The following is a 12,978-nucleotide window of genomic DNA, read 5'->3' as shown; positions in this document are numbered from 1 at the left end:
TCCCCCACCATGAGAGATGTCCCCGCCCCCTGTATTCCCGGGATCCCACCCAGGAAGATCTCACCATCCCCCACCATGAGAGATGTCCCCGCCCCCTGTATTCCCGGGATCCCATCCAGGAAGATCTCACCATCCCCCACCATGATCAGGTAGGTGGTCACCAACCTCTGATAGTTCTGATTTATACTCGATCATGTTTGTCGCCATTAAAGTTTTCATTCACATTCAGAGTGGAGACCTCGGGGATTATAACATTGTTGTTAAAGAAGAGTATGAGGAGTACGGGGCGACGGAGTGCTCGGGAGGACACCGGGATCTCTGCAAGGATGATACGGAGGAGGCTGGAATTATGAAGATAATCATAGAAGAGGATGGAGTGGTGAGGACAGTCAAAGGGGAGGACACCCCCACAGAGATCGGCACAGGTGGGTCATAATATGTTCTTCTGTTATCTCTGCTCTGTTCCTGCACACAGATTGGTCCAGAGTGGGGCGGAGCTGAGTGATATCAGCCAATAGGAGGTTGATAATGGTCACCTCCCTGTACTGATACCCGTTCTGGAGGTTCAGCTGGCTGTATGAGGTTGGGTTTCACTCCTAGTTCCCGTAGCTCAGATATGAGAACCCAGACTGATCCTTTCTTAGGTTGGTTACTCTTCTTCCAGCACACAATCCTCCCTGTGAAGTGGCTCATCTGTACGATGTACACAAGCAAAGGTTAAAATTGGGGGGAGGGGGAACAACATGGGGTCCCCCTCAAAATCAATACCAGACCCCTATCCTGGAACGGTCTTGTTGGGTTGGAACGTAAGGAGGAACATAATGAGTGAAAGACCTATCTACACACCAGAAGCCTCGGTCTATGATCACTTCTATGGTGAAGGGTCTACAGGTCTGAAGTTTAAAGCTCTTGTTGATCAGGGATCACATGACCCAGTGCCTAGGCTTGTGGTTGGATGAAGAGCATGCTCCTCCCAGTCACCATTGGCTCCGCCTCTTCTGACAAAGCTGTGTCAATGTAGAAGTGATCTGGGAGGAGGCCCTTTGACTGAAGAGCTGAAGAGCTCCTCATAGAACATCTGCTCCCTCAGACCCCCTGATCCAGATGGAATGTTGAGTGAAGAGGGGAGGAGTCCCGGCTGGTTGGGACCTCCTCATAGAACATCCGCTCCCTCAGACCTGCTGATCCAGATGGAATGTTGAGTGGAGTCATCTAACCCTCTCATATCTCTCCATCATGTGTCTCTATGTTTCCAGGACACGCCATGGAGGAACCCTCAAAGGATCGTCTGACTTTATCTCCAGGTTGTAAGATGGAAGATGAGGACATCACAGCAGATTGTGCGGGAGAAGAGACAATGAGCTCAGCTATGGATGGTGGACGTCACAGTGCGGAGAGACCATGGAGTCCCTCTGACTCTGAGCGACCTCGTCCTGTGGGTGAAGGTGTCGGAATTCAGGGGGAGATGCCGCATTCCTGCTCTTACTGCGGGAAGTGTTTTCAAACAAGATCGCTCCTTGTCAGACATCAAAGAACTCACACAAAGGCAAAACCGTATGCCTGCTCCGAGTGCGGGAAATGTTTTCCAACGAAATCTCTAGTTGTCATACATCTAAGATGTCACACAGGGGAGAAACCGTACTCCTGTCCTCAATGCGGGAAAAGCTTTGCATCAAAATCACTGGTATTCAGACATCAAAGACATCACACTGGTGAAAAGCCATATCCATGCTCTGAGTGCGGGAAATGCTTTAAGGAGAAGTCCCATCTTTACGCTCACCAGAGAACTCACACAGAGGAGAAGTCGTATTCCTGCCCTGAGTGTGGGAAGTTTTTTAAAGAGAAGTCCCATCTCTACACTCATCAGAAAATTCACATAGGGGAAAAGTCGTTTTCCTGCCCTGAGTGCGGGAGATGTTTTTTACAGAAGTGCAATCTTACCAAACACCTTAAAGATCATGCGGGCGAGAAGCCGCACTCCTGCTCTGAGTGCGGGAAAAGTTACGCACAGAAATCGCTACTAGATAGACATCAGAGGTTGCACACTGGGGAAAAGCCGTATTCCTGCCCTGAGTGTGGGAAATGTTTTTCAGATAGGGCTAAGCTTATGAGGCATCAGAGATTGCACACAGGCGAGAAGCCATATGTTTGCTCCGAGTGCGGGAAGTGTTATCCACAGAAATCAGAACTTGTTATCCATCAAAGAACTCACACAGGGGAGAAGCCGTATTCCTGCAATGAGTGTGGGAAATGTTTCTCACAGAAGATCCATCTTTACAGTCATCAGAGAATACACACCGGGGAAAAGCCGTATTCCTGCCCAGAGTGCGGGAAATGTTTTACTCGGAAATCTAATGTTTCCAGACACCAGATGTCCCACAAAAACCCTGAGTCGCAATAGTGTCCCAAGTGTGAGGAATGTTCTCTATAACAGACCTTGACCTACACCTCAGAAAACCTAGGGCTGAGATTCCTCTAAACTTTGTAAGAATCACTTTTGTAGGAATTTCACAAAGTTTTGTCTGGCCTTCCCTTCTAGAAGAGAGGGGGTGTGACGGCTGGTTGAGTCCCTCTAGCAGTGTAGTCTAAACTCCCTTTGAAGGAAGACATCATGGTGAGAGAGGAGCTAGATATGACTTGTGGATGAAGGGGGGGTCTATATAGCCTTCACATTTGTATTATTAAATATTTGTTGTTTTTAGATTCATGGTTGTGTTTTTGCTTTGTACTTGTTGAAGGACCGGACTGGGGGAGGGGCTGTAGTGTACTCTAGTGATAAGGTCATCAGATAAGTTCATAGAGCCGTATATCATTCCACCCGGAATTCCTCCATCGCTATCTCCAACCTCACGACCATCAGATGACTTCTAAAGTACATACTCCCAATTCTTCGTCCATATGCCTCCATGTAGGGTGAGGCCTAACATGAACCCAAGCCCCGGGACGGTAATCCAATGAACACTTTGATAAACCAACGTTCCTCGTGTGTATCATGACCGTTTAGGATATTTCAGTCATTGGGTTGGGTAAGGTCTTGACTCGCAAGACGTTCTCCTCGTGTCTCTGTTGAGTTGACTCTATGCTGACCAGGGTTTGGAGGACGTGTGTAGATGTGTCACCTTAGGGGTCTTGTGTGACGATGACTCCCCAGATGAGAAGTTCCTCCTTATGGATGTCCTTCAACTGAGGTGGAAACCGAGCATCAACCATGCCCTATGGCAGTAAATTACCCCACACTTCAGCAAATCATGGGTTGGGTCTCTTCTTTGGTGACCAGGTTTTGGAGGACGTGTGCAGACGTGTCACCTTAGGGGTCACGTGTGACCATGACTCCCCAGATGAGAAGTTCCTCCTCATGGATCTCCTTCAGCTGAGGTGGAGACTGAGCTTCAACCATGCCCTATGATGATAAATGACCCCACATGGGTTGGGTCGCTTCTTTGCTGACCAGGTTTTGGAAGAAATGTGTAGATGTGTCACCTTAGGGGCTTGTTTGTGGCCATCACTCCCCAGGTGAGAGGTTTCTCCTCATGGATGAGGTCATGAAGAGCAGAACATGGACTCCTCATCCACATGAGACTCACAGGAAGACGGTGATGGACCTTCTACAAAGTTCTACAACTTCTCTTCGGCAGATTATTTACAGAGAGCTCCACCGTGGTAAGAAAAAAACATTCCATTGTCTCCTAAATTGTCTCCAGCCTGAATATCCCCAGAATAGAGACAGACGGGTCAGGCCAGAGACAGGCCAGGTTAAAGGTCAATCTGACCAAGAGCACCTTGTAAAAGCTCTCCATAACATTCTGAGTTACAATGGCACCTGGAAGTGGGGGATACATTAAAGTGACACGGTAATAAGGATTTGAGGGACTTTGACAAGGACCAAGCTCTTGTGGGATGTTCCTGGTCTGCAGTGGTCAGAGCCAACCAAAAGTGGTCCTAGGAAGGAGAACCGGTGACAGGGTCATTGGCAGCCAAGGCTCATTGATGGACGTGGGGAGGGAAGGCTCATTGATGGACGTGGGGAGGGAAGGCTCATTGATGGACGTGGGGAGGGAAGACTCATTGATGGACGTGGGGAGGGAAGGCTCATTGATGGACGTGGGGAGGGAAGACTCATTGATGGAGGTGGGGAGGGAAGTCTCATTGATGGACGTGGGGGGAGGAAAGGCTCATTGATGGATGTGGGGAGGGAAGGCTCATTGATGGAGGTGGGGAGGGAAGGCTCATTGATGAACGTGGGGAGGGAAGGCTCATTGATGGACGTGGGGAGGGAAGACTCATTGATGGAGGTGAGGAGGAAAGGCGCATTGATGGAGGTGGGGAGGGAAGGCTCATTGATGGACGGGGGGAGGGAAGGCTCATTGATGGAGGTGGGGAGGGAAGGCTCATTGATGGACGTGGGGAGGGAAGGCTCATTGATGGACGTGGGGAGGGAAGGCTCATTGATGGACGTGGGGAGGGAAGGCTCATTGATGGACGTGGGGAGGGAAGGCTCATTGATGGACGTGGGGAGGGAAGGCTCATTGATGGACGTGGGGAGGGAAGGCTCATTGATGGACGTGGGGAGGGAAGGCTCATTGATGGACGTGGGGAGGGAAGGCTCATTGATGGACGTGGGGAGGGAAGGCTCATTGATGGACGTGGGGAGGGAAGGCTCATTGATGGACGTGGGGAGGGAAGGCTCATTGATGGACGTGGGGAGGGAAGGCTCATTGATGGACGTGGGGAGGGAAGGCTCATTGATGGACGTGGGGAGGGAAGGCTCATTGATGGACGTGGGGAGGGAAGGCTCATTGATGGACGTGGGGAGGGAAGGCTCATTGATGGACGTGGGGAGGGAAGGCTCATTGATGGACGTGGGGAGGGAAGGCTCATTGATGGACGTGGGGAGGGAAGGCTCATTGATGGACGTGGGGAGGGGAGGGAAGGCTCATTGATGGACGGGGGGAGGGAACTCTCATTGATGGACGGGGGGAGGGAACACAACAATGAGTCCGAGGTGATGACTCCGCCTCCAAATTATCCAGATCTCAATCCAATCGATCATCTGTGGGATGTGCTGGAAAAACAAGTCCGATCCATGGAGGCCGATCACCTCACAACTTACAGGATCTGCTGCTGACGGCTCGGTGCCAGATACCACAGCACACCTTCAGAGGTCTAGTGGAGTCCATGCTTGGATGGGTCAGGAGAAGGGGGACCTCCTCAATATTAGGGGGGTCATCCAGATACCACAGCACACCTTCAGAGGTCTAGTGGAGTCCATGCCTGGACAGGTCAGGAGAAGGGGGACCTCCTCAATATTAGGGGGGTCATCCAGATACCACAGCACACCTTCAGAGGTCTAGTGGAGTCCATGCCTGGACGAGTCAGGAGAAGGGGGACCTGCTCAATATTAGGGGGGTCATCCAGATACCACAGCACACCTTCAGAGGTCTAGTGGAGTCCATGCCTGGATGGGTCAGGAGAAGGGGGACCTCCTCAATATTAGGGGGATCATCCAGATACCACAGCACACCTTCAGAGGTCTAGTGGAGTCCATGCCTGGACGAGTCAGGAGAAGGGGGACCTACTCAATATTAGGTCCACCTGGTTGGGGGGAGGAGATGACCCATCTATAAGGAGCTCCAGAACATACACACACACAGCACAAGGTTGTGGTCACACTACGAGGTGTTTCTCGGGGCTGCAGTTCTTCTGAGCTCCACAAGATGGTGAACTCACCTATACCCAGACAGGAAGTCTCTATGGAATGCAGACAGGAAGTGATGTCAGATATAAATAGGAAGTTCCGGGTGAGAGGTGAGTCAGGAGGAAGTAGAGAGGAGACATTGCTGGAACTGGCAGCAGAGGAGGTGAGAAGATATTATATTATATATACACCCAGTAACCCCTCCCCCCGTCATCTCCGTCCTCCATAGTCACTGTGACCTCTTTTATCTCCGGCATTTATCCAACCGTCCACCCAGAGCCGCCATTTATACACCAGATACATCCTAAATATAGAGCCATTTATCCAACTGTCCATCTAGAGCCGCCATTTATAGACTGGATACATCCTAAATATAGAACCATTTATCCAACTGTCCATCTAGAGCCGCCATTTATGGTCCAACGTTTAACTTCTTCCTTCATTCAGAGATCATTACTGTGTGACTTTCTTCTAAAAGTGTCCCCTCCGGGACCCCTTCCGTCCTTCTCTATCCCGGGCTACAATGAGGGATGAGGTTCCGGACGATGCACAATTTGACTCAAATGGCAAATTTAGGGGTTCGTTCATCCCGGCGCCAAAAGCGAACCCCCCATAATGCATTCCAAGAACTATGGTCAGTTGGCATAGTCTGGCCAATGTTAGGGGTTTGGAAATGTGCCGCCCCCTCCCTTTAGTGGTCCCATCCACCTTGAGTTGGTGTGGATAGGGACAGCTGACATTCAGAGCTGCATAGTTCCAGCGCCACATTGTAGTGAATTGCAGTGCGGTGGGCTATTGTGCTCAATGATTCTGTGCAGCATTTCTGGCTTTTGTCTCTGAAACAACACACTCTAAAACCTTGTCTCTCCCTCTTAAAACGTGTCCAAGTAATAAGGCTTACATGCTGTTTGTATTGGCTGACCCTATGCCATCTTGTGCCAGGAAAGGTCGTCGTGTGCGTGACAACGGCATTATTCTGGCTCCGATTGTTGTGATAGCGACGTATCCCTTGTGAGACCTCTATGCCTAGGCCTGTATAAGTAGATTCAATCACTGAGGACATTCCTTGTCAGATAGCTGAACTCACCAATACCGTTTCATCCACAGAGATTGCTTTATTCTGCACATCAGACAACAGGATACAGCAGATGGATGGTTTTCAGTATTATGCGGTCAAAAGATGATGCCTTTCCTAGCGTACTGTGCAGAATACACGCGTCCTAGTTACATGTGGCTTGTTAGCTGTGGCCATGACACAGGAAATACTGACCAACGAGAAGAAGGGAGGGGCATACATACAGAGGAAATGTGTCATCACATAAGGAAAGGATTACAGAAAAACCGGTGTGTTATCACAAAAGGCCACTAGATGGCAGCATATAACTAAATATAGAATAGCCATAGGAAAATGGATAGGGAAAACACTCTATATAAAACTTCTACCTAACATTAATGTAGTAACATATTCTATGCCCCATTGGGGCGGCACCAAAAAAGTCCTACAGGCTGCACAACAAGCCTGCGCAATATTTCTGGCTGTCATCTCTCAAATAACATACCGGTTCCCCTCCCATGTCTTGCGACTTGGCGATGTTAACGGGTCAGTCATCTATGCCTCCTCCTCTTCAATGGCCTCATCCAGTGACCAAACGGAACCACCAGTCCCCGACAAGCAACCGAGCAGATACCCAAGGACCCGGGAAAAAACACCTCCCACGCTGCTTTTAACCTGGTAGGCCCAGGGGACAGGTTCCAGACTGGGGTAGACATTCTGTCAACTGACAGGCCCAGAGGTGGCTGCGCCCCATGCCAGGAAAGGTTGTGTGTGTGTGTGTGACGACAGCATAAAAAAAGTCTCACATGCTGCACAACAAGTCTGTGCAATATTTCTGGCTGTTATCTCTGAAACAATATACAGCCATTTGTTGATAGAAAATGGCTCATCTCTCCCGTTTTATATTGCTGCCTACTAAAGCTGCCTACATAGTGCGCATTGAGTCTGTACAATATTTCTGCCTTTCGTCTCTGAAATAATACACTCCAAGTTTTATTTTCACAATGAAACCTGCCTTGTCTCTCCATTTTAAATTGTGTCCTAGTAAAAAGGCTTACATTCTGTGCACAGAATCTGTACTCTATTTCTAAGTTTTTCTATAATATAATACACTCTAATTTCTATTTCAAGGTAAAAGCTATCTGGTCTCTCCCTTTCCAATGTTGGTTTGGTTAAAAGGCCTACATGCTGCACACCATGTCTGCGCAATATTTCTGCCTGTTCTCTCTCCAATGAAACCTTCTTGAGCTCTACCTCTTAAATTGTGGTCTAGTAAAAAGGCTGGAACGCTGTGCATCAAGTCTGTGCAATATTTTTGGCTCTTATCTCTGACATGATACTGTATAAGTTTTATGTCTCGATAAAAAAAAAAAGTAGCTTGTCTCTCCAGCTTCAGTTGCGGCCTACTAAAACTGCTTACATAGTGTGCATTGAGTCTGTCCAGTATTTCTGGCTCTTGCCTCTGCAATAATACTCTTTTTATTTGATAATAAAAACTTTGTCTGGTGTCTCCGTCTTCCATTGCAGCCTAGTAAAAAGGCTTACACGGTGTGCAGCGTGTCTGTGCAATATTTGTGGCTCTTGTCTCTGACATAATACAGAGTTTCACAATAAACACTGCCTTGTCTCTTCCTTTAACATGGCGCTCATGCCCCCCCTGGCTTGATAGTGACCGTATCATTGTGTGTGTCAGGTTCCTATAAGGTGTCAGGATGTCTCTGTCTATCTCTCCATGGAGGAGTGGGAGTATCTAGAAGGACACCGGGATCTCTACAAGGACGTGGTGATGGAGAATGCCCCGCCCCTCACATCACCGGGTAAGAGGAGAGAGCAGTACGGAGGCTCCGCCTACATCCCCCATCATCTGATACACACATAGAAACAATGTATTCAGTCAGTGTGTGTGTTTCCTACAGATGGATCCAGTAAGAGGAACCCACCAGAGAGATGTCCCCGCCCCCTGTATTCCCGGGACTCCACCCAGGAAGATCTCACCATCCCCCACCATGATCAGGTAGATGATTAACAATCTCTGATAGTTATAATTTATATACAAGCGTGTTTGTTATAATAAATGTTTTATATATTCAGAATGGAATCCTCGGGGATGATAATATTGTTGTTAAAGAAGAGATTAAAGAGGAGGATGAGGAGTACGGTGTGATGACGGAACCTTCTGAAGGACACATGGACATTATGATGAAGGTACGTAGTAACAGGAACCCACCAGAGTATGTGAGGGATGATCAGCGATATACAGAGGAGGCCGGGATGAGGAGGACGTCCATAGAGGAGGACACGCCTACAGAGATCAGCACAGGTGGGTCATAATATATTCTTCGGTTATCTGGAAGGAGGGACTGCCAGTCTATACTCTGATCTTCTTGTTTCTCAGAGATCACATGACCCACTGCCTAGGCTTGTGGTGTGGTGAAGTACATGCTCCTCCCAGTTGGCTCCTCCTCTTCTGACAAGGCTGTGTCAATGTAGAAGTGATCTAGGAGGAGGCCCTTTGACTGAAGAGGGGAGGAGTCTTGGCTGGTCGGGACCTCCTCATAGAACATCTGCTCCCTCAGACCTCCTGATCCAGATGGAATGTTGAGTGAAGAGGGGAGGAGTCCCGGCTGGTTGGGACCTCCTCATAGAACATCTGCTCCCTCAGACCTCCTGATCCAGATGGAATGTTGAGTGAAGTCCTCTAACCCTCTCATATCTCTCCATCATGTGTCTCTATGTTTCCAGGACACGCCATGGAGGAACCCTCAAAGGATCGTCTGACTTTATCTCCAGGTTGTAAGATGGAAGATGAGGACATCACAGCACATTGTGCGGGAGAAGAGACAATGAGCTCAGCTATGGATGGTGGACTTCACAGTGTGGAGAGACCATGGAGTCCCTCTGACTCTGAGCGACCTCGTCCTGTGGGTGAAGGTGCCGGAATTCAGGGGCAGAAGCCGCATTCCTGCTCTTACTGCGGGAAGTGTTTTGCGACAAGATCACTTGTTGTCAGACATCAAAGATCTCACACAGGGGAGAAGCCGTATCCCTGCTCCGAGTGCGGGAAGAGTTTTTCTACTCGAGCACTAGTTGTCACACATCTAAGATGTCACACAGGCGAGAAGCCATATTCCTGTTCTCTGTGTGGGAAAAGTTTTGCAACAAAATCACTAGAAGTCAGACACCAAAGATCTCACACTGGGGAAAAGCCGTATTCCTGCTCTGGCTGCGGGAAATGTTTTAAGGAGAGGTTCCATCTCTATGCACATCAGAGAACTCACACAGAGGAGAAGTTGTATTCCTGCCCTGAGTGTGAAAAATGTTTTAAAGAGAAGTCCCATCTCTACACTCATCAGAAAATTCACACAGGAGAGAAGTTCTACTCCTGCCATGAGTGCGGGAAACGTTTTTCACAGAAGGGCAACCTTACCAAACACCTTAAAGATCATGTGGGCGAGAAGCCGTATTCCTGCTCCGAGTGCGGGAAAAGTTACACACAGAAATCGCTACTAGATAGACATCAGAGGTTGCACACTGGGGAGAAGCCGTATTCCTGCCTTGAGTGTGGGAAATGTTTTTCAGATAAGGCCAAGCTTTCTAGACACCAGAGATTGCACACAGGCGAGAAGCCATATGTTTGCTCTGAGTGCGGGAAGGGTTATCCGCAAAAATCAGAACTTGTTATCCATCAAAGATCTCACACGGGGGAGAAGCCGTATTCCTGCCCTGAGTGTGGGCAATGTTTTTCACAGAAGGTCCATCTTTACAGACATCAGAGAACGCACACAGGGGAAAAGCCGTATTCCTGCCCTGAGTGCGGGAAAAGTTTTATTCAGAAATCTAATCTTTCCCGACACCAGAGGTCCCACTCAATCCTCCAAGTTCATTAGCGTCCCGAGTGTGAGAAATGTCTTCTAATCCAGACCTTGACCTACACCTCAGAAGACACACGGCTCCTCTAAACTTTGTCCTAGAAGAAACACTTTACTAGGAAGTTCCCAAAGATGTGGCTTCCTCTGCTAGGAGAGAGGGGGAGGTGGTGTCACTGCTGGTTGAGTCCCTCTAGCTGTGTAGTCTGATCTCCCTTCCAAGGAAGACATCATGTTGAGTGAGGAGGTAGATATAGCGTGTGGATGAAGAGACGGGGAGCTCTATTGTTTGTATTCGGTCTTGTATTATTAAATATTTGGGTTTCACTCTCGTGTTTTTGTTGAAGGAGCCGGCTCTCCTCTGTCTCATAAATCTTGGGTGGGGGAGGGGAGTGTGTAGTATACTCCAATGATGAGTTCATAGAGTCATATATCATTCCACCGGGAATTCCTGCATCACAGTCTCCAACCAGAAGACCATCAGATGACATCTGAAGTACATACTCCCAAGAGAAACTCCCCTCCATCTCCTCCATGAACCGAGGCCCTTGAAACAAGATGATCGGCATGACTACAAACAGCCCGGTCTTGGGGGGAGTTAAGCCGCTTTTCTGGAACGTCAAATCATTGATAACGTTTCGCGAGAGCGAACAGGTTCCCGTGTTGGGCAGAGTGCCTTTAGTTATACAAGGCATATACACTGGTGATGAGTCTTCCACTGGGGATAGTATGACGGACCTTCTATCAATACCTTCACGCTTCCATAACTCAAAACACCGCGACAGAAACTCGATCCTTCTAAGGGACTCTCAATTGACACCAGAAGACTGAGACCTCTTGGACTCTGATCCTAGACTTAATAAGCTAGTTGAGGCCCTCAACTCTTTACCTGCAAACATGACTCCCGGTGTAGATGACCTCCCTGTGGAAGGCTATAAGATATTCTTTACCTCTACTTCCACATTTCCCGCACACAGAAGCTCTTTTATTAGGTGCCCTCCTTGCATCTATGTATCAAGCTACTATTGTTGTCACCTCAAAGCCCGAGAAGGCTCTTCCCAAACCAGCCTCGTACCAACCCATTTTGTTACTATAGATTTTAAATAAACCGGCTCGATCTCCATCTCTAGTCTTATCTAAAGCCATATGTAAGGTGGTAACCTGGGAGCAGTCGGTCTTTATCCCTCGTTGGTCGACTGCAATACATATACAAAAAATGGTCCTTAGCGTATGATGTATCTGAGCAGGACCCTTCTGAACCAGGCTCGTACCGGCCCAATTTGTTACTAGTCACAGGTATTAAAATACATGCTAGATCTCCACCTCTAGTCGTATCTAAGTTGGTAACCTGGGATCAGTCTTGGTTTATCTCATAGATCAACTGCAATAAATATACATATATGTTCCTCAGCATATCTACCGGAGCAGGTTTCTCTCAAACCAGACCTGTACTGGCCCATTTGGGGCAACATATATATATACCATTTGGTTACTACATATATGGAAATACTTGCTAGATCTCCATCTCTAGTCTTATCTAAAGTCATATCTAAGGTGGTAATTTTGGACCAGTCTGGGTTTATCCCTCAAAGGTCAACTGCAATATATATATGAAGAGTGTTCCTCAGAATGTGATCTATCTGAGCAGGATTCCTTCACACCAGACTGGTACCGGCCCCTTTTGGTTACTACAGGTATTGAAGTAGTTGCTGGATCCTCCATCTCTAGTCTTATCTAAAGCCAGATCTAAGTTGGTTACCTGGGACCAGTCTGGGTTTATCCCTCAAAGGTCAACTGCAATAAATATATATGAAGAGTGTTCCTCAGCATGTAATCTATCTGAGCAGGTTTCTTTCAAACTAGACTCATGCCGGCCAATTTTGTTACTAACCAGAGATATTAAAATGCTTGCTAGATCTCCATCTCTAGTCTTATCCAAAGCCATATCTAAGTTGGTAACCTGGGACCAGTCTGGGTTTATCCCTCATTGGTCTACTGCAATCAATATATAAAGAGTGAACACTTTAATAAATCAAAGTGTATAGTATACATCATGAATGGTTAAGATATATCATTTACTCACAAGGCTTTCTCCTCGTGTCTCTGTTGAGTTGACTCTTTTCTGACCAAGATTTGGTGGAAACGTGTAGATGTGTCACCTTCGAGGTTGTTTGAGATCACCACTCCCCAGATGAGAAGTTCCTCCTCACGGATGTCCCTGTGTGTCAACTGAGGTGGAGACCGAGCATCAACCATGCCCTATGACAATAGCTAACCCCACACTTTATCAAATCATGGGTTGGGTCGCTTCTTTGCTGACTGGGTTTTGGAGGAAGTGTATAGAAGAGTCACCTTGGGGGTCA

The 12,978-nt window shown here is 48.0% G+C and overlaps 1 protein-coding gene across 1 annotated transcript in view; it reads left to right on the top strand.

Moving 5' to 3' along the window:
- The window catches only part of LOC108800979, a 52,141-nt gene extending 41,505 nt beyond the window's left edge, over positions 1–10,636 (top strand). The window contains exons 18-19 of the mRNA XM_018572960.1: positions 1,618–2,379; positions 9,691–10,636. Of these exons, the coding sequence (XP_018428462.1) occupies positions 1,618–2,379; positions 9,691–10,636 (1,708 nt within the window). The remainder of the gene's footprint in view (positions 1–1,617; positions 2,380–9,690) is intronic.
- The last annotated feature ends 2,342 nt before the right edge of the window (positions 10,637–12,978 follow it).

Source organism: Nanorana parkeri, unplaced genomic scaffold (genome assembly GCF_000935625.1).
Source record: "Nanorana parkeri isolate BGI_ZX_2015 unplaced genomic scaffold, ASM93562v1 scaffold2187, whole genome shotgun sequence".
Lineage (NCBI taxonomy): Eukaryota > Metazoa > Chordata > Amphibia > Anura > Dicroglossidae > Nanorana > Nanorana parkeri.
The sequence above is the reverse complement of the archived record's forward strand: the minus strand, read 5'-3'. Positions and strand labels throughout refer to the sequence as shown.